Source organism: Coenobita brevimanus, chromosome 103 (genome assembly GCF_032717465.1).
Source record: "Coenobita brevimanus isolate Jiangsu-jjx chromosome 103, ASM3271746v2, whole genome shotgun sequence".
Taxonomy (NCBI): domain Eukaryota; kingdom Metazoa; phylum Arthropoda; class Malacostraca; order Decapoda; family Coenobitidae; genus Coenobita; species Coenobita brevimanus.
Genome location: NC_137056.1, coordinates 39,357,641 through 39,385,265, shown reverse-complemented (window position 1 = coordinate 39,385,265; position 27,625 = coordinate 39,357,641). Strand labels below are relative to the sequence as shown.

The window sequence follows — 27,625 nt, the reverse complement described above, 5'->3', positions numbered from 1 at the left end:
GAGCAAGCAATGTTACCATTGACGTGCAGTCTCGTACTGGTATCAAGGACTTTAGGTGACATGGTGCCCTTGAAAATACTGGATGATATGCCAAGTACTGGCTACAGGTGAGATAAGCCATGACAACATTGTTGGTAATGATGGTGAGGTGGTAACGGTAAGCGTCACGATAATTGTTCATAGTAGCCTATTACAACCTCAGAATTTCTGGTTTCCAGTAGTAGTAGTAATAGTAGATGGGGCGTAGCCTTTGTATCGGCGCCCGTTCCTTATCCTTTTCAGTCCTTTTTTGTTAAGCCGCGCGCTGATCACTTATTTTCTTTTCTCTTAGTTTCCACAGTTCATATATTGTCTCCTGTTTTCCTTCACTTGTTTTTCTTTATTTTTTCCAAGCAGAAGTAGAGTTTTTATTATATCTGTTCTATTCTCTGGAAAGGGCTGTTGCAATAAGTTATTTTTGATCCTCACTGCACTTAAACCTTCACAATCTAGGAGAAAGTGTTCTAATGTTTCATTTTCATATTGGCATATTGGACAAACTGTTTCTTCATTGTTGTGTTTTTTTCTCCAGTTTAAGTTTAGTGTGTTTGTTCGTGCTCTGAACAGTACTGCCGAGTCCCAGCCATTTTCATACAGTGTATCTTCTTCTTTAATTTCGTACTTCCATTCCCTGTAGTATTCTAGTGTGGTCTTGCCAAGTATTTCTGCTTTCCATATTTGTGTGTCAATGGTGTTCAATTTTAATTTCAATTTCTTTTCTTTTGCTAGTCCTTCCAAATTTAGATTTACTTTGTGTAGATAATATTTTATTAATTTAGCCCAACTTGTGCTTTGGTTTTCATATAGGTCCAAAAATACTGTTTTTACTAGTTTATTGCTTTGGTCACTCAAAATGTATCTGACATGATAATTTACTTTGTATGTCTCTTGTATATGAGGTTGACGTGCCAATTTCAGCTCTAAGTGCACAACTTGGGGTATAATTTGGTGCTTGAAATATTCTTTTATAAGCCTTGTTTTCTAAAGTTTGAAGTTTGTTAATTTCGCCTTTGCTGATAAACATAGCTTCTGTTGTGTGCAGTATACTTGGCAGGGCCACATTTTTCCAGAATACTTTTCCTATTTTTACTCTGTTGCAACTTCGTGAGGTTATGGATGTTATCTGATTTACGTACATTCCCGCATTTTGTAGTTGTTTTATTTTATGTTCTCTAACACAATCCTTTCTATTTGTAATGGTCACTCCGAGGTATTTTATGCTGTGCGTCACTTTTATATCCCCAATGTATGTTTCCATGGTTTTCAGTGCGTGAACGAACGGTGTTGACCTTCATTTCTATCGGAAAGTACACGTATTGCAGTATCCCTTACTCCATCACCAGAATATTGTGAATTCCCACAACAGAAGTCTCAACACTTTTTAGCAGTAAATATGTTTTTGGTTATCTTCAAAGAGACATGGAACCACATTATTTTTCATTTTTTTTTCCTTTACCAAAGTCCTTCATGGGATTCTTTTATTATTTTCTGTGTTTTTTCAAGTGTCTTTTATTTTTATTTCTTGTGAAAGTGGTGAGTGGCATTTAAAAGATTGTTTGTTTACAATCCCCAATGGCGCCAAGGAAAGACAGACGCCATCTTATGCATCTGAAGATAGCCAGATACCATTTTTACTTCGAAATTACCCCTATCAGTGCTGATTTATCCTAACCTAACCTGAGTTGCCTGACTGATTTTATGGTCAAACTGCAGGAGTTCCCATTGACAAGTGGTGAAAACTTAATGACAGGGACTATCTTTCATAATTATCAACTCATTTATGATGCCTAGATTCTGAAGTGATATCATTTATGTTGCAAAAGAGATTGCAGTATTCATTCCTGACACCAAGATTCTGCAAAAATAACATGTTAATCAACAGCACGAAGGTAGGTTTGTTGACCTCAGCGGTGGCATGTTTATAGTCAGACTTCTGAGGAAATGCTAATAGGGTTGACCACTCTTCAAATTCGGTCGTGAAGTTATGTATCCTTCCATTTAATCATTCAAATTCATTTAAAATCTGCCTGTATTTTTGTTTCAGTGGTGATTTATCTATATATTAATATGTTGTGTTACTATGTATTTTAGACCATTTCTTGTGTATTAGGGTATTGCAAAATGGTATTAGAACTACCATGCAGTATTTCACAAACACATATTTCCACAGCAATTTACAGCATGTGGATGCAAGGCATGATGACAGACTTCAGCTGAGAATGAAGCCAGCTAACTTCGGTGGCCCAGAGCATCTGCGGGACTGGTTGGGCAAATGCTTCAAGCATCGGGATTCAAAGTTAGTTTCTCATATTGACATTAACATTACAATAGTTGTTTCACTTTTTGCAAGACAAATGATCACTTAGATTTATTTTTATTTGGCTAGTGCCAGACAATTCTGTTGAGCTCAAGTAGGCCGGTGGATGGATGGCTACTATCAACCCTGAAAGGTGCTACCATGAGACTGAAGTGTGATGACAGGCTTGGTAACAAGCCACACAGTTATCACTGTTAGACAGGAAACTCACCAAGTATATAGAGTCATAGTACTGGCTGAGACTCCTACATTGTTACCAATCTTGTTACACATCAAAGATTTTGTTCTCCAACAGCTTCCTGCAACTGTTGGGAAGCAATTAGCTGGTTTTGACACTTGGTTTGGATTCCAGCCCATAGAAAATATCAGATCTACCTTGAGCAACCTCAGTAGCATAAAGGAATTCCCGAGGAGGAAATACAGGCAAACCCCAAGATACGATATCCCTAGATGTGATACCCTGGCATAGCGATAGGGGTAGAAATACTACCCTACCCTGCCGAATGATGGCCAAATCCCGGTATAATTATTATTATTATTTTTTTTACAATTTTGATTATATTATTGACAAATTTTGTGTTTAGGTTGATTTATAAACTGTTATTAGACTTAGATTATTGTGTTTTAGTCACAGGTGGATGAACATTGTCATTTTGTGGTACAGTTAACTAAGTTAGATTTTTTCCAGACTTATTTTTGATGATTTCAGAGTTTATTTTTGGGATTAGGTGAGTTATATACTGCTACTAGGCTTAGTTTAGCTTATTTTTAGGCTATTGGGGGTTTAGGTAAGCTGGAAACTTGTTTTTGGACTCATTTGGGTGGGTTTAGGACTTGGTGGTGGGGGAAACCTACGGCTCAAAAACACATCCCTAGCCTTTACATGTTAAATCTACCCCGAGATATGATACCCCACCTAGCAATGGGTTTTTACTTAACCAGTTGCATCGTTAAACCTGGGTATGCCTGTTTGAGTACGTTGTTGTTTTTATGTATATATATGAAGGAGAACCCTCCCTGTCAAAGAATTTAAAAAATAAAAATGTCAGTGATAATTTTTTTTTACTGTATATTTCCTTCTTGAAGACCTTAGGAAGAAGATTGCCAGTTATTTATGACACCACCCAGACATTTTAATAATTACATGAGATCCCATACAGAGAGGGATTAGGAGAAGGCTTATTGCTTTTTCTTTCCTATTAAAATTCTGTTCAAGGCAGGGAAGGCAAACTAACCTTCCCTAAGGCCATGTTTGTGTAAGGTGAATTCTCCATATTGTGTATCTTGCCCTTCCACATTGTGCGGGTATGTCTGCTTCTAAGTGGCGCTCTTCCATGCATTTTGTCTTCTGTTCTTTGCTTGTGTTTGTTCAGTGTTTCCTCTTCAATTGCTAGCTACCCAGCCTTGATGTGTAAGTTCCTTTGAGCATTTTGACATTTATATATATATATATATATATATATATATATATATATATATATATATATATTTCGTATACAGTAATGTACTTTAAGAAGGAACCTTGCTTCCTGCATCATGCATCATAGACACACTACAGCACAGGAAGTGCTTTTCCTTATTTTCCAGCAGGTGCCTTATTTTATAAAGGTTTACTAAGTTCCTTGTTATTGTATCTTATTCCACATCTAGCCTATGATTACATTCGCCACAGCTCTTTGTTTCATGTGCTAGGTCCTCTGTAGAATATTCGCAGTTCATACATAGTGTCCATTCATGGCAGTCTTCCCAGTCTCCGTATTCATGTAGAGGAATATATGTACATGCCAGTTTGGACCCCATGCAGTTTAGTTAGTCACATGACCTTAGCAGCCAAGCTCAACTAAGAGAGTGATGGTGCATCATCTTGTGATGTTGCCACTAAACACTTTTTTCACTGTTACTTGCTAATGCATATTACTGTTTTATCAGTTACTACAGGTACTTTATATTATGCATGTTCTTATAAATTAGGTATTATAAATTTTTGGTTAGCTACTTTAAATATTTGTGAAACAATGGTATTGAGGGCCTATTGGGGTCCCAGTAACTTTAGGCGGGGGAGCAAAAGTTGCCACATCTTAGTCATGGCATTGTTTACCCATGAAAATGTTCCCATCCATGCATTTTAAGTATTGTCAGGCATGTAATATGTTGTTAATGTTCTCATGATTAGGTTTTAGTTGTTTTTTTTAGCTAGATTAATTTGGTTTTCCACATTCAGGAAAATGGTAAACAAAAGGTTTAACTGAATAAGATACCAAGTACAGATATAAGTGGAAAGGCTGGTTGCAGTTGGGACTGGAGTAAAAAAGCATAAATTATTTTCTAAAGTTTGAACGCACCCTTAAGCCTGAGGAGTTTGAATTTAAGAAGCATGTTTGTACTTACTGATATATCTCTTTATATTAACAAGTCCAGTATACAGTAGTTAGAGCATTCATTGTCACCTACTTAATCATTATCACCACTACCTGTTTTCCCCACTTATAGTGATAACCTCTTTTGCAGATATGAATATGTGTTCTGTCCCTTCCATAACTTCACCCAAGAGGATATTCAATCCTACTATGATCCTTACAAAGGAGTCTTAGGGTAAGTATAGGATTATGGAACTTGACCATGTGTATGGTAATCTCTTTCTATGCATGGACTCAGTATGTGTGGATTTACAGTGCACAGTGCATGCAGAGAAAGAATGCTGATTGCGCAGTTCCATGTTTACCAGTATTTCCCAGTTATTTATTGCTTAAAACATCTTTGATGCCACTTTGATATCTGCTTTATCTCTATGAGGTCTGTTCAGAAAGTAGCATATCTGACATTAGGCTGTAAAAATATAAATAGCTAACATTTTAAGCTAGGACACCACTTTCCCTTAAGGTAGGCTGTTTCTGACTTGACACATGTGTTTCAGCATTCTTTCCACTGACAAACATTTTTCAGAGTTGGTTTTCAGTACTTCATGCAGGGGCATCATTGCATTCATTATGATCTCTTTTCCTGTCTCAAATAGGAAACCTTTCAGATTAGTTTTGAGCTTCGGGAATAACCAAATGTCGCAAAGTGCCAGGTCTGGTGAGTAGGGAGCCTGCCAGACCTGTGAGATGTTGTGCTTGGCCAAAAATTCCTGAATCAGTTGAGAAGAATGGGCAGGGGCATTGTCATGGTTCAGCTTCCAACTTACCACTTTCCAAAGGTCTGGTCCCTTCCGCCGAACTGCATCAAGAAGACGACTGATAACGTCGAGGTAGTAATGTTTGTTGACAGTCTGACCTTCTGGTGTATATTTGTAATGCACAGCACCACAGTAGTCAAAAAAAAAAAAGGCAACATGCATTTCACCTTGATGCAGACCTGCCGTGCTTTTTCTGGCCAGGGTGACCCTCCATGCTTCCACTGGGATGACTGTGCTTTGGTTTCTGGGTCATACCCATACACCCAAGTCGCATCTCCAGTGATAACAGTCTTCAGAAAGTCTGGATCGTGATTTGTACACACCTGCTGTCGTGAGCAGCATTCATCTGCAGAGCTTGTTCACACAAAAGGAGCTTTGGAATGACATTGGCAGCAACTTCGCATGCTCATGTCATCTTTAACATTTAAAGCACTTCTGCTTGTTAATGGCCTCCCAGGATGTGGATCGCTCTCACCTGACATTCAGTCATTTTTGGAGTGATTGTACCATCCTTTATTTTTGTTACCCATGGCTTCATTTCCAAAAACTTGCTGGATCTTCCTGATAGTTTTAACTTGGGTATCACCTAGTTTTTGGCCAAATTTGATGCAGCAATGTTTTTCAGCTTTTTCGGTCATCGTGATGAGCACAGGAATGTGACAAGCGTATGTGCACAGCCATGAACATATGTAGCAGTTGGCTTTAACCACGTATGCACATGAAGGTCCTGCACTGTGCTTCACAGAACCCTGCCCCTGTCCTCCAACTAGTTGGTGAGAAAGATAATGAGGTTGGATAGTTTCTGAACAGACCTCATATACAGTAGGAAATGCCCTAGTAAAACATATCAATCTAGTTGGGGTGAAAGAGGGTTTTCAGTAGGCAAGTATCAATGTTGATTGGTAAAGATGCATGGATGGAAAAAAGAAGCTGTGCTGAAAAAGAGAAAGAATTATATGGAAAGCAAGCTTATGAAGAGGTTATTAAAGAGGAGAATGACTTTTGGAGAAAAAAAAAAGTACAGTGGAAGCATGTGAGGTGCTGATCAAATTCATAACGATCTTTGTAGAAAATACTGAAGAATAGGGAAGAGATACTGACTGAATGCATCTGGAATCAGTAGTGTACCCAGAAGGGTGGCCAGGGTGGCTCTGGCCACCCCTAAAGTATGCCAAATCATTCCACTGCAAATTGGTCTGTGAGGATGGTAGAGTGCCATAAGATGGTAAGGAGGTATAATATTTCCCATGTATAAGGTAAAAATGAAAGGGAAGTGTGTGGCAATCATAGACATACTGTAATTGTCTTCTTTCTGTAGTGGGAAAGATATATGGTAGGATACTCATCAACAGAGTCATATAGAGAACTGAGGAATGTTTGGAGAGGAACATGGGTGTGTTAGGAAGGGGAGGGGGTATGTAGACCAGACACCGTATTCTCCTTAAGTTGTATAATAGAAAAATATGAAGAGATGGGAAATAAATAGGAAGGTTTAGAAGGTGTGAAAGTGTAAAAATGAAGTTGTTAAGAAATGTGAATATATGAGAGATGAAAGCAGAATACCAACAAATGGAAGTGAAGTAAGGAGTAGAAGGAAAGAATATTTTGAAAGGTTGATGAATGGGACTTATGAGAGCAGCATTTGTAAACATGGTTAGTGTTGGTGGTGTACAGAAAACTAATGTAGTGCCAGGAAATATGACACTGACAGAAATATAGAATGCTATTATGATGCTGTTGAAATGTGGGCAGGCAGCATGCGTTAATGAGGTGCAGGCAGAGATAAGTAAGTGCAATGTAAAGAACAGAATGAAGTGTATGTTAGAAGTATGTAAGAAAGCTTGAATTAGTGCAAATGCACCAGTAGAGTAAAAGCTGTGACTGTACCCCTGCACAAGAATAAACATGATCAAAATAAATGCAAAAATTATCATTATAATCCCCCCCCCCCCAGGAATCTTGGCATAAGTTTAATGGCCCATTCCCAAGGCACAGCAGTCCTATGTACCATACACCTCCACATACTGTATAGTAAGATGTTAGGAAGAATCAACTTGGAAAAAGTAAGGAATATACAATCCCAGAAGGCCTGGTGAGTGATGAGCAGAGTGGCTGTAGGAGTGGTAGGTGATACATGGACCATATACAGGTATTTGCAGTGAGACAGAGAGTGGAGAAGGCTTGTGAAAAGGTTATAAAGTATTTGTGGATCTTGTAAAATCAGATAGCAGGGTAACAGAGAGGGATTATTGAAGGTTTTATATTTGTATGGTGTGGAGGGAAAGCTAGTGAATGCCAATTAGATTTTTATGATGGTAATGAAGTTTGTGTGATAGTAAGTGGGTATCTCAGTTTTGAAGTGAGGCAAAGCTGTATGATATGCCCATGGCTGTTCTATATACATATATATATATATATATATATATATATATATATATATATATATGTAGTTAGAGAAAGAGTGAATAATGATCAGATGCAGTTTGGGTTTATGTCAGGCAAAGGAACCACTGATGCCATATAAATTGTCTGCCCATCCTCATTACAACACCAATACACTCCAGCCTCATCTTTCTTCCTAACTCTACAGTCGTAAACCTAGCTTCCCAGGCCTCTCAGTCACGGATGCACACATCCATCTCATGATTTTCATTTCTGTACATTTGAGCCTATGAATATTTCCTTTCTTTACCACTCAGGTCTCAGTATCATACAGCATTACACTACCAACACATACCGCATACAAGGATCCCTTATTGTCAGCTGGCTTCAGCCCCAGCTACAGCACATAACATATCCCCTCAAAACAAAACATGGAGATGATTTATTCTTGGCCACTCCTCAAGGATAGGCACATCTGGCAGTAATTAGATATAATGCAGAAAATAGGAAGCCATTTCGAAAAGTAGTAGAAAAATATGGAAGTGATTATGGGAAAAGAGAAAACTTTTGGAGGGATGCAACTAAAGCCCTGTCTTCTACTTATAGTCAGTGAACCTTTGAAGCATCATGGGAAAAGGCTTCTGACACTGCTTGGGCATTAAAAGTAGTGACAGAAGAAATTATCTCTGATGCAGAATGCTGAGGAATGAGTGTATTGCTTCTCGTCTCCAGTCACAGTGCCTCATAAGGTTTGATGACTTTCCTCCAAGGTCATATGTATCATCTATTCATTGAAGTTATGTATCAGGTGATCATATCCACCCAGTATATGTATCATCTGTTCATTGAAGTTATGTATCTGGTGATCACATGCACCCAGCACTGTGGCCACTGTCAACACTGTCAAGTCACTGTCCATACTGGCTGTCAGTCATATCACTTGTTTTGTATGGCCTCACTTGTTGTGACATTATGAGGTTGATGGCTTTTTTTTTATTTTTTTTTTTATTTTTTTTTTTTTTATAATGTAGAACAAGAAGGGACCAGCGGCTGGAGGCTTTCGAAAACTTATCCTTTCCAGGAGGAAATTAGCATATGAAAATAATAATTATCGTCATTTCAGTTTGAGGTGCCTGGATGCATAACATTTTAAAAATTAGTTGTCATGGGCAGAGGGAGATATAGCTTGCAGAACACCATAACAGAGCTGACCAGTTAGATACATGAAAATCTGCGAACACTGGTTACCTATGGCATTAAAAAGTTTGACAGAATATAGGTACACGTACAAGTGTCTAGGTGCTTCAGAGCTCACTCAGGTGAAAAATGTGGTTTGACTGAAGAAAGAAAAAAATTCAATGCTCTCTCCTTTTAGAAACGCCTCTGAGAGCATATCAGGTGCAGATGGAGAGAGGGCAGAGCAAGAAGGCCCAGAACATCTGCAACTGGACAGATACCAATTTTTTTTTTTTTTTTTTTCATGAATCTAGTGAGTTGAATGCATATACTCTACAAGGTTTGTGTGTAAATCGTGCAATAAAAAACTCCACAGACTTGGTTATTTTTAACTTTTAAATGTTATGATGATGGCAGATGGCTTTTGTTAGATGATCAGTTAAAAGTGAAGTAAACTGATACTCCATTAGGAGTAGTTGCAATTTTAGGTTTGCGTGGGGTTTGAGGGAACCTAACCTCTGTGAATAATGGCAGAGTATGGTATCACATTAGCAGATGTACATGGTGGTCTGGTGGGGTAAAGGTGCTTCAGCCAGATGTACATGCATTTATTATATGTTAAGAAATATGTGGGTAATGTTCTGCTCTTGTATCTCATTATTTTACTCTTAGTCATGACAACATTAGTATGAATTCTCGTTATCCCCAACCAAATTTACTTATTTACTAATGTGGTGTCTTGCAGGGTGTGGGCTGATTGGGAGATACGAGACAACCAGTTTCATGCAATGAATATGATAGAGGGCAGCCCGTGTGCTAATGGTACTCACCGCTCGACCAAAGTAAGTCTCTCTCTGTCTGTCTGTCTGTCTCTCTCTCTCTCTTCTTTGTACTGTCTCTGACTTGTCATTCTTTTCTAAGACTGGTGAGTGGACTATACTTGACCTGCTCCTCATTGCTCCTCTCATTCAGTCGGCATTAGGAAAATAACACTCACCTGAAATGCTGTAATAAAGATTCAAGACATGATGGTGAACACCTTTAGCGAGATTTCCTCTGTCTTGGTTCTGGTTGATCTGTCTACAGTTTGAACACAGTAGATCTTGAACAGTAACTGGATGATCTGCATTTTTGTGATGTTCATGATGATACCCTTTTGTTCTTTGAGTCATACCTGTCAGGCGGAGCTCAGTAAGTTGTAGTGGACAACATTTGCTGAAACTCTGTTCCCCTCCTGTTTGGGGGGGATCAGTTTTAGGTCCAGTTCTGTTTGCATTGTATACTAGTAGTTTATTTTCTCTACTTGTTGCATATGATGTGTTTTATCATTTTTACTCTGATGACTTAGCATTATGTTGAGATGACATACCATATATTAATGATATTAAGAATAAATTGAAATTCTGAATACCTGATGTTAAGATTTGGATGACAAAGAGGTTCTAGGCACTCTGTCATGCATCACAGTATTACTGGTTTCCTGTGGTTCAGTGAGTCTTAGTTCATATGAGCTTGTGGTTGCTATGACAGCAACAACCAGTTTGCCTTTGCTAATGGAACTTTATATACATAATATGCACGTGGTGAAGGCTTGGTCTATATGTTTTGTAAGGTTGTCGGTACCCATCTTTTCCCAAGCATCCCTTTGAAATAGTATCCTCATACAGAATCTCATCACTTACAGATTGTATGGCACCTTTGGATCATTTGTTTGAACAGTTCCACAACTGCCAGTTTTGTTTTGCCACTTTACACTAAAACATGACAGACGTGTATAGCAAAGTTGCCTACCCATGTCAGGCATGTGCAAGCTGTCCACTACAATATATACGTACTCAGTGAGCTCCTTATAGAGGTCAAACCAGTTGAACAATGTTGAATAAAGTCCTGCTGCCTTCCTGAGCCACTCCCTTCTTCCATCCTTCTTTTGCAGCATTGCTTATTGACACCCTACCTCAGGAACTGGACTACCTTTGATTGTACCGTTTTAAACACAGATTTTTGCAGCTCCAACCTCTGTCCTCAGCAGCCTCTCACTCATTTTAGGCCCCTTTTACACGAGGCCACCGGTGGCCGCAATTAGTTGCCTCCCATAGTTTTCAATGGAGCCTTTCATACGAGGCCGCTGCGGTTGCCCAGCCGGCAACCAGCTCCCGGAGGTGGCTCGCTCGCGCAACTAGTGTCCACCACTGGCAATTTGCTGCTACTCGCTGTAAAGCATTGTTTCAATTCGGAGCTTTCATACGGCGCCACCAGTTGCCGCCAGCAAGGTAAGGAGAAGGAGCTCTTCCTGTGACGCCATTCTTTCAACTGAGAACTGTGCCAAGGAGTGGCGCGAGTTCAGTGGAGGACACTAATTGCTGGCCTCTTCACATTGGGCCACCAGTGGTGGCCTCCGGTGGCGGCCACCGGTGGCCTCGTGTGAAAGCGGCCTTAATCTTGTGGAAGTCACATCCTGGTAACCATGCCACCATTGGTCAAGCAATATTACACATACAGTTAGCCTGTGGTAAGGGCTCAGTGTACTGGTTTTCCACATTCATCGTAGTACGCTGTCCACTGACATGGTCAGTAGGGATACACAGGCATTCAACAGTAGGCAAATGATTAAGGCAGGCTCACTTCTTGTTCATCATATTAGAAATAGAACGTACACATTTCAAGCATGTAATTGTCAGTGTCGTCTCTATTTAGATAATTATTACCTGTGTTCTCTATGCAGGTATTACTCACAAGTGCATTTTGCAGTGCATGTCGTGCGTGTCAGTACTGTATATGAAACACACACACAAGCATGCACGTACGCATGCATGTGCACGCGCACACACACACACACACACACACACACACACACACACACACACACACACACACACACACACACACACACACACACACACACACACACAGCCAGTATAGTTGCTTCAGATATTACCCTATAATACCTATTTCTCAACAGGTACTCCTCAGATGTGGTAAAGAACCAGAGTTGATATCAATTGAAGAACCACAGAAATGCAGGTAAATATTGTAAAATTATATGCAAGGACATGAGTAATTTAACTGTAGATTAACTTGAATAATAGTTTTTCCAGTGCTTTACATGCATAGGTAAGTTCAGAACATTCCTCTTGTGTCCATGTAATTGTACTGTTTGTTTGTTTTTTCTGTGTCTTCACTCCATGAAGATACCAAAGCAGGAGGAGGACTACCCCTTCTTATGGCTATACTGTACAGGTATTTCATGGAGTCTGAAGGACCATCTTAGACGTACGAAGGCTGAATTGACGGGTGTATGTGATTCCATGAAGGTCATCAAGGGCAGTGGAATCTCCAAGGTTTCACATGTAGTGTCTACACTTTGAGCTTCTATCACGTGTGACGTTACCTCCACATTCAGCTCCTTGGCTGTGGTGTTGGGAAGCATCAAACATCTGTTGTGTGTACTGTGTAATTAGGACTGTTTTCAGATCAGTTCTGTTATAACCTCTTTCCTGGGGTTGACCCTTTGATTCCGTGTTCAGTTTTTGCCTTCACTGATGAACTGTATTAAGGCAGCTTTCACACCTGTGTCTGCATTAATGAAGTTATGTGTGAATGATGTAATTTTTGTTTCATTCATAACAGGCTCCAAGCCACCCCATTTATGGGACTAATCTCTTTCTTACTTTTGATTTCCCTGAGTATAAGCCTAAGAGAATTCTAAATTGCCAGGACATAGCCATTTTCTGCCATTTTCCGGGGTCATGATATTTATTAGTCTAGGTCTCAGGAACAAAGGTCTTATATGGGTCATCCTGCCATCTATCTAGTATTCAGTACATTCCTAATGGGCATCACCATCAGTGAAGGTAGACAGCAGAGTACAAATTGCAGGGCCAGAAATGTTTTTGTTTCATACTGAAGAAAATGTTGTCACTTAGCCCAGGTAGCTGTTCCGCAGGAACTGCTTTCTTCTTTCTCCCCATATCACTCTGCACGAGTCAGGCAGAAGCAGAATTCACACATAGACTTTCAACAGAATAGTAATATTGCTAACTAGACTGTCAGGCAGTGAGATGGGAACTCAGCTTGGCAGGGCCTGTTCAAAGTATATAATTTTTGCAGTCCGACAGGAAGTTTTGCATCTCTTTGTGTCCTTTAATGTATATTTATTTGGCTTTTACAATTTGGAGCATTTTCCTGTAAATCCACTGAATGCCAGGTGATAGTTGAGAGTGGCCTGACAGCATTACAGTATTCATAATAGATGACTCAATTTTTTTCAGAGAAATTTTGTTTGTTTGTTTATTTTTTTTTTAGCAGAAATCTTTTTTTGTTTAGCATATTACTCTGTGCACTATCATAGGATACCTGTATTAGATTTGGATTGTCACATGTGTTGTATATACTGGAGATTATATGGTACGAGTGAGTTGCATATAGCAGGTAAGGGGCTGTAGAAAAATTAGGGAGGTGGAGTGAGAGGAGTTGAATTAATGTGGGGAATTTCACTCTCATCTTAAACGTCAGGACCAACTGCCTAGCACCGGGCTCCTATGCTCCTCATGGGGCAATGTAGAATTGGATGATGGATGGATGAAAACAGAGGCTTGGATAATTGGAGAGAGAGACTTATGCAGATAGAGTGATAAATGACCTTTTACAGTCTAAGCTGTCCAATCTGAAACCTTGATTTCCGAAAGCCACCACTTTCCAAAATATATTTCTTTGTGACAGGGGATTGTTGATATCACCTGTCCTTACACAATCATTGCATATTGGAAGACAAAGTTTTTGTATGGACATGAATAAGAACAGAAGATAAATTTTTAATGATAGATATATTGTTGTATTAACTATAAAAGGTGCTGTTCACTATTTATCAACATGATATTCTCATTATCATCTTGATTCCCGATTCCAAATTTTCTTAATTTTGGCCCCAACATTTAAGATCTAAGAGTCTGTACTGTACTTTATTCCAGGAATGAGTTGGTTGTAACATATCTCACTTGATATTTATCATGTGTCGGTGCATGAGAGATGCAGCAGTATGAAAGGTAGATTGCATGATGTAATTAGAAAGCAGTCAGATAGTTCATACCCCTGCCAGTACCAGTAGAATTTATTATTTACTGCTTTAATTCCTCATCCTTAATGGACGAATACTTTTACAGTCTCACATAATTAATTCTGTGGTGTTAGTCTGCCCTGTTACACATTCTCAGAAAGTGCTCACCTCTGCCAGTGCCAATAAAATTTGTTATTTATTCCTGCATTCGAACCCAGATCCACCTCAAACTCTGTTCAACTCTTTCTTGACCCACTGCCCATGTATCCACCAGATTTCATTGAAATCCATAAAGAGTTTATGGAGATGTCTTTTACACCCACAGTCAGACATGGGTGAATACATTACTTAATTGGCAGAGGTAACCAGATACAAGTATTCTGTGTACAAAGGTGACAATGTTCAGTTGGGACTATAAGAGATTGCTGTAAGGGATTTGATGTTGGAGTTTACTGAAGAGTTTTAGTAGTTGCATGACATGAAGAATGGGGAGGGGGGGTTGCACAAAAGCTACCTCAGTTGCAAAGAGTCAAAAGTGTTGGGTGTAATGTAGGTTGTCACTGTGTGTACTGATAATGAAAGGGCACTGTATAGGAAGTTGTACACCTTATGTGCAGTATGTGTAAAGCTATATGTAAGCAATTAAGGATGATGCAGTCCACAATTAAGTTCATCCAGTCATCAACCAATCCTAATGTGCCCCATAAGGAACAGAGGAGCCCAGAGTTAGGCAAGTTGGTTCTGACATTTAAGATGAGAGTGACTAGCCTCACTCATCCCTGAGTGGCATGATTTAGTAAAATGAAAATGTGAGATGCATGTACAGAGTATTGAGGTGTTAAGAAAACAAACATTGTGTGCAAAGTCAAGAATCATTTGGGTACTCAGTATGTTACCAAGTCATTGAATGCAGTTAAGCTGAGATAATTTAAACAAATGATATGGGTGTTTTAGAGAATGACTTCACAGATCTGAACAATGAGGGGCCTCAAAATGCTATTTGAAAGTAAGATGACCTGATAAGGATGCTGTGAGATAATATGCAGCTTAGAGAAGGACCATCAGGTGAACAAAGTGAGCATAAAACACTGCCTTATGATAGTTTATGTTCAGTATAAGTGAATAATAGACTGTTGGTGGAGAAGAGAGAGAAATTGAGGAGATGGAAGGAGCACTTTGAGGATTTGTTGAATGTAGAGAGTGAGAGCAGTGCGAGTATAAGTGGTTGGGGAATGGCTGGGAGAAGAAGAGATGAGAGGAGGGAGGAAGAGATCAGTAGGGGGGAAGTAGTGGAAGCAATGAAGAAGATCAAGTTGGGAAATGCCCCAGGAATTGATGGAGTGTGTGGTGAAATGCTGAGCTATGGGGGTGATATTGTTGTGAAGTGGATATGGAAGTTGTGTACATTGGCTTGGGAAGAGGGAAGGGTTCCAGAGGACTGGGAATCAGGTATAATTGTTCCTTTATACCAAGGAAAGGGTGAGAGAGAAGCATGTGGTAACCATAGGGGTATTTGCCTTCTTAGTGTGACTGGTAAAATATATGGTAGAATACTCATTGATAGGGTTAGGCATATGACAGAGGAGCTAGTTGGAGAAGAACAAGGGGGATTTAGGAAGGGAAAAGGGTGTGTAGATCAGATATTTCTGTTCTAAGATGTTTAGTGGAGAAGTGTCTAGAGAAGGGAAAGAAAGTGTATGCTGCCTTCATGGACTTGGAGAAAGCTTATGACAGAATAGATAGGCAAGGTATGTGGAAGGTATTAAGAATATATGGAGTGGAGGGGAAATTGTTGAGTTCTGTGAAGAGTATGTACGAAGGAGCTAGGGCTACGGTGCGAGTGGATGGTGAGCTGAGTGAGTTCTTTGATTTCAGTGTGGGACTGAAACAGGGTTGTGTGATATCTCCATGGCTGTTTAATATATACATGGATGGGGTTGTAAAGGAAGTGCAAGGCAGGGCAGTGGATGTGGGGGTGGCTCTGATGAATGTGGGTGAGATTTGGAAGATTCCGGTGTTGCTGTTTGCTGATGTTACAGTATTGTTGAGTGAAGATGAATGGGAGTTGCAAGGTTTGGTGAATGTATTTGGGACAGTGTGTAAGAGGAGGAAGCTGAAAGTTAATGTAAACAAAAGTAAAGTTATGGTGTTTGAGAGAAATGAAGGCACAGAATGTACAGTAAGGTTGGATGGTGAGGATATGGAGAATGTGAGTGCATTCAAGTACTTGGGTAGTGTGATGAGTAAGGATGGAACTTTGGGGGATGAAGTGCATGAAAGGGTACAGCAGGGAAGGAAGGTTGTTGGTTCACTGAAAGTAGTGATAAGGAATAGGGAGGTGAGTATGGAAGTTAAGAAGTCACTGCATGATAGTATTGTGATCCCTACCCTGACATATGGAAGCGAGGTGTGGACCCTGCAAGAGGGGAACAAGTCGAGTGAGAGCAGTAGAAATGAGTTACTTGAGAGGAGCATGTGGAGTGACATGGAGGGACAGGTTGGCGAATGAAGAAGTGAAGGAACGTTGTGGGGTGGATGTGGATGTGGCTGAGAAGATTAGGAGAAATACGCTGAGGTGGTTCGGACATGTGGAGAGAATGGAGAATGAAAGACTGACTAAGAGGGTGTATGTAGGTGAGGTGGAGGGAGGGAGGGAGAGGGAGGGGTAGACCGAGGATGAGGTGGAGGGATGGAGTTGAGAGGTATATGAGGGAGGGGGGGATGAGTTGGGGGGAGGGTAGTCAAATGGTGGGTGACAGAGCGACTTGGAGACGTTTTGTCTGCGGCCACCCTTTGCGGGATTAGGGCATCGGGCTATAGATAGATAGATAGATAGATAAGTGACCGAACATGTGCTTAAAAGTTTCTTATGGAGTCACAGAAGAAAATCTAGAGTATATAATTGAAAATATTATAATATAGATTAAGCTGGTTTCATGTCCTTGCCTTTCACAGGTACCAAGCAGTGTTTCAAAGCCCTGAAGTATGTGGTGTTAATGCACTAGTGGTGTACCCAAGGTTGCCCATGCACCTGCAAGCACGCTGGGACCAAGCTGAGCATGATTATACCCTTGGCTACACTACACACAAGGTATGCTCATGAGCTTTATATAAACTTCATGTTAAACTATGATGTTGATTCATGCTGGCATCTAGTAAACAAGTGTTGTGATTGGAGGAAGACTTGAAGTTATGGTACATGGAAGAAAATAATTGAACAGTTAGTTGATGGGAATCTTGGTAATGGAGGAAGAATGGTCAAAAGAATAAAGGAAGTATAAGGATGGCAACTTAAAGAATCTTCTCTCATGACCATTTTTTTGGTTGCTAATGGAGAGCAAGACATCAGCAAGATAGACAGATAATTTAATAGGTGACCTTTGCATGTTGAAGTTGCAATGCTTTACTATATATGTATGATTAGAGTTTTATGAATTTAGTGAACTGTTTTCATACATTGGCATCATTTTACATAGGTCACATCCATACAGCATCTAGGATATCTCACCCAAGGCTTGATGGCTTAGTTCTGGATTGGTCATGGGTAGTCCTAGGCAAGTTGGATTGGAGGTCTGCATCCCATATCTTGCTACAACACACACACATACAGTACATACATAAATTTAACACCATACTTCCTCTTAAAGGATTCCCTCATATTAGGGTTGGCCATGGTACAGTTGATGTTTTCTATGGAGTGGAGACTAAACCAAATGCTAGTGCACTTACCAAGTTCCAACTGCTCCAGCACCTCATAAGAGTGAGCCATATGTACAGATTTGTCAAAATCTTTATTGTCCCTAAAGCTTGGTTTTAGGATATGAGGAGTAGATATGAGGAGTAGATACTAAGATGGGGTGGGGACTGGATGTAGGGATCTGGCATTCTCAATTGCTTTATACCCAGAAGAGTTTTGAAGTAAGACTGGAGTACCTTACCATCAAGTCACAAGTGCCATTGCCATTATATGAATTGGTCTCTACATTACCAGAACTTAAAAATGCATGAAACTTACTATCCTTCCAATAGTCATCCAGTCCTTTATAACCCCATCAGGAGCATAGGAACCTGGAGCTAGGCTTCTCAGTCTGGATACTTAAGACAAAATGACCTGTCATATGTATATCTGTTGACATTGAGTTTGTACTGTATATGGGTAACAAAACACTTGAACACTGACAAGCATATTTAACAAAACTTTAAACACAGCCATTAGGGTCCAGGGTATGTGGTCATAAAATCGACCATAAAATTTGTCTTAGCTAAGGCAAAATTATAATTTCAGACTTGTGCAGTAGGGTATTATCATAAACTCGAGTCCAAGGTACCAGTAAAATGCCTTTGTCTGCGTAGTATGAGCGAGGCCATTTAAATCCGAAAGCACTGAAATTTCGCCTTACACCCCTAGGATGCCTAGAGTATATTGATGGCTATTTACCTACTAAGTTTCATGCCTTTACAACAAACAGTCTGGCCTGTGTCCCTCTTTTGAAGATTTTCAAGATGCTGCACTTGGCATGTGTCGTGTGCCACATGCATTGCCTGGGTGTGATGAAACCTGTCAAAAACAAATCTTAAAGAACTGGGCTATCATATGATGCAAACCACACAGTGATCGGCCCTGTGGTTCTGTCTATCCATCTATTGCCAGATGCTTTAATCCCTTATATGTGGTGGCCACAAACAAATCGCCTCCACGTCACCCTGTCCCCCGCCATTTCACTGCCCTGCTCCCAATTCACACCCCCCTCTCTCATATACCTCTCCACTCCATCCCTCCATCTCATCCTTGGCCAACCCCTCCCTCTCTCCCCCTCCACCTCACTCACATACACTTTCCTCGTCAGTTTCTCACTCTCCATCCTCTCCACATGACCAAACCACCTCACTGTGTTCTTCCTAACGCTTCCTATCACATCCACATCCACACCACAGTGCTCCTTCACATCCTCATTTGTCAGTCTGTCTCTCCATGTGACTTCACAGGCTCCTCTCAAATAACTCATTTCCACAGCTTTCACTCTTGACTTGTGTCCCTCCAACAACATTCAAGCTTCACTTCCCGCTCCTTCTGGCATCTTGCCAAAAATCTTTCTAACAACTTTACCTCATCATCCTTCCCTCCTCTTTTCTACTCTGATGGTTCTGTAGCTATTTCTTCTACTCATAAAGCAGATCTCTTCGCACAGACTTTCTCCTCCAATTCCACCTTAGACGATTCCGGTGCTGTTCCTCCATCACTTCTCCCCTCTGACTTCCTCATGGCTGACATTAAAATTTCTTCAGTTGATGTATATTCTGCCATCACTGGCCTCAGTACTGACAAGGCATATGGGCCTGATGGGGTCCCTCCTGTTGTTCTCAAGAACTGTGCTTCTGTGCTTACACCCTGCCTAGGCAAACTCTTTCGCCTTTGTCTGTCAACTTGTACCTTTCCTTCTTGCTGGAAGTTTGCTCTCATTCAGCCAGTCCCAAAGAAGGGTGACCACTCCCAACCCTCCAACTATCGTCCAATTGCTTTAACGTCCTGTAGTTCAAAAGTTTTCAAGTCAATTCTTAATAGAAAAATTTTAAGGCATCTTTCCTATCACAACCTTCTTTCTGATCGTCAGTATGGGTTCCGTCAGGGACGCTCCACTGGCGATCTTCTCACCTACCTTTCAGAATCCTGGTCATCCTCCTTTCGGGACTTTGGCGAAAGCTTTGCTATTGCACTTGACATCTCAAAGGCTTTCGATTGAGTCTGGCATAAATCTTTAATTTCCAAACTGCCCTCCTACGGTTTCTATCCTTCTATCTGTGCCTTCATCGCTAGCTTCCTTTCTGGTCATTCTATAGCCGCTGTTGTAGACGGCCATCATTCTTCTCCTAGATCTATCAACAGTGGTGTTCCTCAGGGCTCTGTCCTATCACCAACTCTCTTCCTTTTATTCATCAATGATCTTCTAAGCTGTACATCTAACCCTATCCACTCATACGCTGATGACTCCACCTTTCACCTTTCCATTCGGTTCCCGCAACGCCCATCTCAACAGTTACTTCAACAAACAAGGAATGAGGCTATGGCACACCTAATGTCTGACTTGGCTCGTATCTCTGACTGGGGTAAAAATAATTTGGTTGTCTTTAATGCATCTAAGACTCAGTTCTTACACCTATCAACCCGACAAAATCTTCCACAGGTATACCCATTAATGTTTAATAATATTCAGCTTAATCCTGCATCATCCTTGAAATGCTTGGGGTTTCATTTACTCGGGACTTATCTTGGAAAGATCATATTACATCTCTTGTAAAATCTGCTTCCAAGAGATTGGGTGTGCTAAGCCGACTCCGCTCTTTCTTTACCCCTGCACAATTGTTGACTCTATACAGGGGTTTTATCCGCCCCTGTGTGGAGTACAACTCTCATGTGTGGGGAGGCTCCCCACATACAGCTCTTCTCAATAGGGTGGAGTCAAAGGCTTTTCGTCTCATTAACTCTCCTCCTCTTACTGACTCCCTTCAACCTCTGTCTCTTCGCCGCACTGTTGCATCTTTATCTCTTTTCTATCGCTACTTTAATGGTCACTGCTCCTCTGAACTGTCTGCTTGCATTCCTCCACCTCTACGACGGGCGCGTAGCACCCGTCTGACAGCAAACTCTCATCCCTTTTCTGTCCAGCTCTTTAATGCAAGAGTTAACCGTTACTCCCAGTCTTTCATTTATGCAACAGGTCAGCTCTGGAACTGTCTCCCTCTATCTGTATTTCCTGCTGCCTATGATCTCCAGTCTTTCAAACGCAGTGTGTCCAGGCATCTCAAAATGATCGGATCTTGAATTTGGCTCTCTATTGAATTTTGTTTTTCTCTTGGAGGGAACTGTTACTGCAGGCTCTTGGCCTTTGGTTCCTTCTTCCTCGCATTAAAAAAAAAAAAAAAAAAAAAAAAAAAATCCATACGTTAGAGGTGATATCACAATACGGTCATGTAATAACTTTTTCACTTCCATGCTCACTTCCCTGTTTCATATCACTGCCTTCAGGGAACCAGCAACCTTTCTTCCTTGTTGTACCTTTTCAAGCACTTCATCCTCCAAACTTCCATCCTTACTCATCACACTACCCAAGTACTTAAACATACTCACCCTGTGGTTGCTGAGATATGAGCTTCTCAAAAGTGTTATGGTCGGGCCGGTTTGGGCTGCTTATAAGTGAGAAAATGCCACTACATGATGGGAGACTCGCGAGGGCGAAATGATAGGCTGCTGAGTTATCTATGTGCTGTATATAGCAGTTGATTTCTGGGAAAATGTTGAAATTTACAAACCATGGCAAAGAAGAGATGTAGCAGAAAGTCCTAAATTACTGTGGTATTACTGTTAGGATAATCTGGTAAAATTTCATTTGATAAATTTAATTCATAGAGAGTATTTATATGCTGCTGTGCATAAAATTGTAAATGGCTACCCATCTTTTCACCTCAGCTCACCTCACCTCTCCCCTAATCTACCTCTGTCCTTCCTTCCCTCCTTCCCTCCCTCGCTCTTCAGTGTGCCGCACCTGAGTGCTCCCTCCCACCTTCCCTCTCTCTTCACTACACCACACTTGAGTCCCCCCTCCATCTTCACTACGTTGCACCTGAGTCCTCTCTCCCTCCCTCTTCACTACATTGCACTTGAGTCCTCAGTCCACGCTTTACCTTTGCCTTTCACTTTCTGTCACAAGTGGTGTTTCCTCCTCATAGGGAGGAATGTCATGTGGAGTGTAAGGGAATTTTATTAACTGTTTAAGTACATCAGTTGATGAAAGAGAGTCAAGTATTTCAGCGATGACCCTGCCTATAATCTGTTGTGAAAGTCCCAAGTCATCACTATTTCAAAGGTGCATCTTCCTTACAGTGTTTCAGTGGGTCTTGTTAATGTTGCTTGAACCAGATCAGTTATGAAAATAATGCCTAAATGGTTTAGCAGTACCTCATGACCAGTTCTGCATCACCATGCAGACACCTTGGTTAATGCTGGAGAATTTGTTGTTAATGTTTGGCAGTCGCCATGTTTACTGTCATGATCATGTTGTAAGCCTTATTATAAGTGCTATACCATCTTAGGAGGTGTTTTTAGTTGTGACTTAAGTTATGGCAAATCATAGGACATGACTCATTCCTAAGAATTAAGGACAGACTTCCTCCATTTTCAAGTCTTTTGATGCAGAGTTAGTGTTTATACAAGTGCTTGTGGGCCTTTTGGGCCCTCTCGCACTTGCTCCTGCGGGGGACTCTCGCGCTGCGCGCTTGCTTACTCGTACTTCGCACTTGTTTCCTTGTGCTTTTCACTCATTTCCTCGCACTTTGCGCACACATTGCGATCAGTTCAGGTAGTCTGAGTCACGTTTATGTGCTCTTCTAGTCTAACGTTGTCACTGTCGGCCATCAATGCGACATCGAAGGGCCCATGATGGTCCGTTTATGTGCTGTTCAAGTCTAACATTGTCACTTGGATTTTTTGCAGCTAACCAATTGATAGTGTTATTTGCAGCTTCGGGAATGGAACCCAAGTTGTCCGCATGCAAGTCCGAGATATTAACCACTCGGCCACGGCAACTGACTGGGGGCCGGGAGCAGTGTTTTTTGGTCAAAATTTGATCACTCATTAAATATAGTAAAAGTTTTTTAGTTGTGATGAAACCAAGTTTTGTCACATCAGCAAGCTTTTGTGATTTTTGTGCCAATTTTGGTGCGATTTGAATGTGTAGTTTCACCTGCCCAAAATACACACACAGACACATGGCTAGTGCTATAGTATATTAGAAGTACAGGCCCCATAGCTGATATTCTGAGTTTGGTCTGGACTGATATCCTCCGTGGAGGTCTTTTGGCCACGTTTGTGCTTCTGCAAGAACTTTGATTAAATGTGGATGGCAGGGTGTTTAGAGTTTTTGAATGTGTTGTGTAAAAAAAGAGTCAAAGAAAACTAGATTGAGGTCTTCTGAGGGGAGGTTGTGGCCACTTTTGTGCTTTTGTAATGACTTCACTGTCACAGATGGTGGCAAAGCCCTAGTAGGGCAAGCACCTTTGTGAGTGCAGTTGCTTAAACTTAAGTGCCTCCTCAAATTACACGGTTAGTATATTAACATAGGGTCCAGTGTAACTCGAAACCATGTATCTTGGGCCATTGCACTTCATTATGTAAAAGCTAATGTGTAACTTACATCATGGGCCTGACCCCTACTTCCCCCCTAAATCCCTTGTGTAGCCGTACTTACTGATTTGCTTTCAAAAGACGTATCCTACTCTTCAGAGGTAAAGCAGACATAAGAGAGTGGTATTTGAGAAACTCAGAAAACAAATTTTAGCTGAAGTGACAACTAGTATCACCACCAGAATAGCTTACACTCTCTCCCTCCCATCTAAACGTGACCATTGTGATACCTTTGGCATAAGGTTAACGTTTGTTGCCTCAACTTCACTGCTTCCTTACCATCTTCTTCTCCTTTATTCTATACTCTTTCTGTTCTTCTGCCTGTTACTTTTGTTCTTCTCTCTTACTGTTCTTTTCATTCCGTTTCCTGTCACATACAAAAGCTGTAAGAGGAAGAAATAAAATATTGGAACTGGAAATTTGGGCCCCTTTGTAATTTATCTGGTTGCAGTGACTTTGCTGGTCTCTCCTCTATCCTTTTCCTTTCGTCTCCTGCTTTTCCTTGTACTGTCATTTGCCTTCTGTCTTTTCACTTTTCCTCTTTTACCTTTCGTTCCCCTGTTACCTCTTTTCCTCTCTCCTATTTCTCTTACTTTTCTTCTCTTCTAGTCCTGTTGCTTCCAAAGGAAAGACTAATAGATGTGAATGAAAATGGAATAACAAGGATTGTGGCTTCATTTTCACCTGACCAGATCTTGTTCACATAACCAGAGAGGTGTACATTCATTCCCTCCCCTTGCAAGTGATTCTCATGATACAGTGACATAAATGTTTTTGCTGCCTCTACACTACTTTGAACTTTTACATCCTCCCTTTTCATTCTCTTCCCTCCTCCTCCTCCTCTCTCTCTCTCTCTCTCTCTCTCTCTCTCTCTCTTTCTCTTTCTCTCTCTCTCTCTCTCTCTCTCTCTCTCTCTCTCTCTCTCTCTCTCTCTCTCTCTCTCTCTCTCTCTCACACACTCACACACACACACACACACACACACACACACACACACGTGTCTTTCTTTAATGTAATCTTAGTGTGGATGTTACTTTTGTTGGTTTGCTGTTATATTATTTATCATCATCATTCGGACCTCCTCTCCCACCCTAGGGCAGGGTGAGGAATATTACAGTACTGTATTTAAATATGGATTATAATTTGTCACAATAGTTGGAGAAGTGAGAAAAATTGTTCAAACATTAACCCCTTAAACGCGGCCGTGCACAGTCGTTCCCCCCCGAGTGGCGGGGTTGTATCGCGGTCTGAGTACCTGTAGGAAAATATTCACCAAAAATCAGAGATTAACCCTAGAACATTATACTTGGTATGGCAGATAGTACTTACGTTCAGCTTTCTCCAGAGACAGGTGTTGAGCCTTCGTGGACTACCCAAGGACTTGTGGAGACTTGCAAAGTTGGGTAACCAAATCTTCACTTTCACACCTCCAGCAACCCGGTTTACCCTCTACCACAGCCTCATTCTGTCACAGTAAACTTTATACTACAACGTAAAGGTAGTTAGGATTCCGTATTTGTACAATAAGCACTGAAAATAAGGCTAAAATCAACGGAGCGTACGGCCGACATGCACTGTGGCAGCGGTCTTCCCGTCACTCAACAAACATTTCCATTTTCACAGCTAAAAACATGTATACTACATTATTTTCAATCATATTACTTCCCAAAAGATCACCACGGCGCGCTTTTTATTCTGCCTTACGCCCACCACTTTATTCTCGTTCCTGTCGGCCGCTTGCACTGACTGGGAAGAGCTAGAACTCGCCATAATGTCACTTTGAAAGCCTGCAGTAAACTGACGCTAAACAGGGGCAAACCGTGAGAAAAAAAGCTAGTGTTACAACTGGGGAAACAAGCGTTTCCTAGTAACATAAACTGCTTGTGAGAGGAGAGCGCAGATTTACAGTTCTGAGCGCTCAGAGCACTGCCATGTAACACAGCCAGGCTGGCCGGGCCGTGGTGGGGGGGGGGACGGGGGGAAAACGCGATACTTGGCAACAACTGAGGTCAGTAGTACAAAGATAAAGTATGCTAGTTGTAGCTAGAGGGTGGTGGTACTGATAGACAATACCAGCTGGAGCCTGCTTGCCCGCGGTTATTCAAAATTTACTAGAATCGCAAACGCGACGACCCGCCACTATGTCCTTTTCGTCGAGCGTCGCAAACGCGACGATCCACGTTTAAGGGGTTAAAGAGATCTGAAATCTCCAGCCAAGATGAGCCCATGTAACTTAGTTTTAGATAAAAACTGTGCATCTTGATTTGGGGTCTCAGTTTTGGTCACCATGTAACTGGAAATCATATCTTAAGAGTCATGTAACTGCAGGGACCCTGTTGTTTACCAGTTCATGCTTTGGATATGGTTAGATATTTACTGTACTTGTTGTTTTTTGTTGTTTTGGCCGTAGGCCCATCAGAATGTGAACCTGGTGGACTTCTGGCTGATATTGCCCTTCTCCTGCAGTCCACCATCCTTTCAGGGAACAGGGAGGGAGTTGTGGGCATTTTTTTTAACTGGGCAGCAGAGCCACCCAGTTATACCCATGCCACCATGTGAAGGAATCTGTCTCTAGTGCCATTTATATTGTATTCTAAAGTGTGTATATGGCTGATAAAGCATAGGAATCCAAAATAAATAAATAATTAATTAATATTAGTATTTGCTTTCAGGGATATGAAAAGGAACTTGAGAGGATATTCATCAAAGGAGGCCTTGTGTTAACAGCAGAAGCTCGACTGACTTTGTTGCAAAAGGTTTGTATCTTCTTATCTGCAGTGTTCCTGGTAGTGAGAGGGACTGACTACTATAAATTTGAATGTATTATAATGTACATTAGTGGTAGGTAGGTAGGGTCACTCTCCATCCACTCACTCAATGTAGTGCTGCTCTTGGGTGACAGCCCTTTCCTCTCTTCCTTCTTTTCATCTTTCCTCTTCAGTCTTTCTTTCCTCTTCCTTTTGTTTATGGGTGTCTCTACATTGAGTGACAAACCAGATGGTTTCTTGTACACCAGGTAACCATTTACTATGCTGGGTGGTAACCACATAGCCAAACTATGGTGCCTCGTGGTTTAGTGGGTAATTCAGGTGTTCCAGCCAGATTGAGCCTGTATAGGTTTATATCCAAGAGGTGGTTGGGGTTTATTGCTCACGTAATCTCATCTTAAATGTCAGGACCAACTTGCATAGCCCAAGGCTCCTACACTGCTCATGAGGCAACACAGGATTGGATGATGATGATGATGATGAAAGATAATAATGAACAGTAATGGTAGTACTGACCAGCTGCAAACTCACTGTTGTTCTTGTTGAAAAATAAAAAGCTTTTTGAATGGACAAATAGCCATTTTCATTACAGCTCAGGATTTAGTGCATATAAAGCTATAAATCCATGCCATACCTAGATTAGATTGACGTAACTCCATATCATTGCAGTAAAATAGAAAATTACACCCTATGTTGAGTGACAACATAGGACAGACGCTTAAAATGTACCTAGGAATGAACCTCCCTACTCATCCTAACATCCTCATTAATGAGACTCCCATATGCAACCTGAACATCAACTGTCTCCATTTTCTTGGAGTGAGGTTTCTTACCTGCATGGACTTGTTAACCCTGTGTTGTTTTATATTTCTGTATTCTCTTGCAGTTGCTGCCTTGTGTTTTTTGGCTGTTCTGTTTCATGCCGTGGTCTGTGTGGATGTTCTTTTGATCTTTCTGCTGTTACTTCTTTCCTTTTTCTTATTTCTTTTCCTGTATCATCCAAGGTGATAAAAGAATTAAAAGAGGGGAATTAGAGGAAATTCGTTAAAAAGAGGGAAATCAAAAGATGCTGAGGCCCTTCATTCCCTTATCATTTGAGGCCTACACTGTTTACATATACACACATGCAAAACTGTCATGCGTGTGATTGACAGACGGATTATTCTCCTTCCTTCCCTCCTCCCTTCTCATCTGGTTGGAGTACCTTAACTCACTAGACCACCAGGCATCTAAAAATTTTATGAGGGGAGTTGGACTAATGCATTTCATTAGTAAACAGCATGAAGGCCCACCATTCATCTCCCTGCATGCAGTGGAGAGCAGTCCCACATAGGGGTTCTTGACCTTTTATTTTCTTTCTTAAACCAAAGTAATATTATTATATTTGACTCAACAGACAGCAGCAGAGTCAAGCCAGAGTTGCCAGGTTGACCTGCAAGCAGCACAATTGAGGGTGGCTCAACTAGAGGAGGAACTCAGAGCAAAGGAAGAGATCATCAGAGAGCTGCAGGATGGTAGGAGGGATAGATCATTGTAA

At 41.0% G+C, this 27,625-nt stretch overlaps 1 protein-coding gene across 1 annotated transcript; it reads left to right on the top strand.

Annotated features, from left to right (window-relative positions):
• On the top strand, window positions 1–27,625 carry LOC145415684 (N-acetylglucosamine-1-phosphotransferase subunit gamma-like). Its single transcript, XM_080284899.1, has 8 exons — window positions 1–107; window positions 2,210–2,335; window positions 4,865–4,948; window positions 9,835–9,931; window positions 12,049–12,110; window positions 17,098–17,233; window positions 25,993–26,076; window positions 27,485–27,625. Exons 1-8 carry the CDS (start codon window positions 10–12, stop codon window positions 27,623–27,625), a joined length of 828 nt encoding a protein of 275 aa, XP_080141025.1. The 5' UTR covers window positions 1–9.

Excerpts from the sequence above, each read along its gene's own strand:
- LOC145415684 (XM_080284899.1), top strand. The coding sequence starts at position 10 with ATGTTACCATTGACGTGCAGTCTCGTACTGGTATCAAGGACTTTAGGT. Across the intron at positions 9,932-12,048 it reads GTACTCACCGCTCGACCAAA|GTACTCCTCAGATGTGGTAA; the intron begins GTAAGTCTCTCT and ends ATTTCTCAACAG. Across the intron at positions 26,077-27,484 it reads GACTGACTTTGTTGCAAAAG|ACAGCAGCAGAGTCAAGCCA; the intron begins GTTTGTATCTTC and ends TTGACTCAACAG.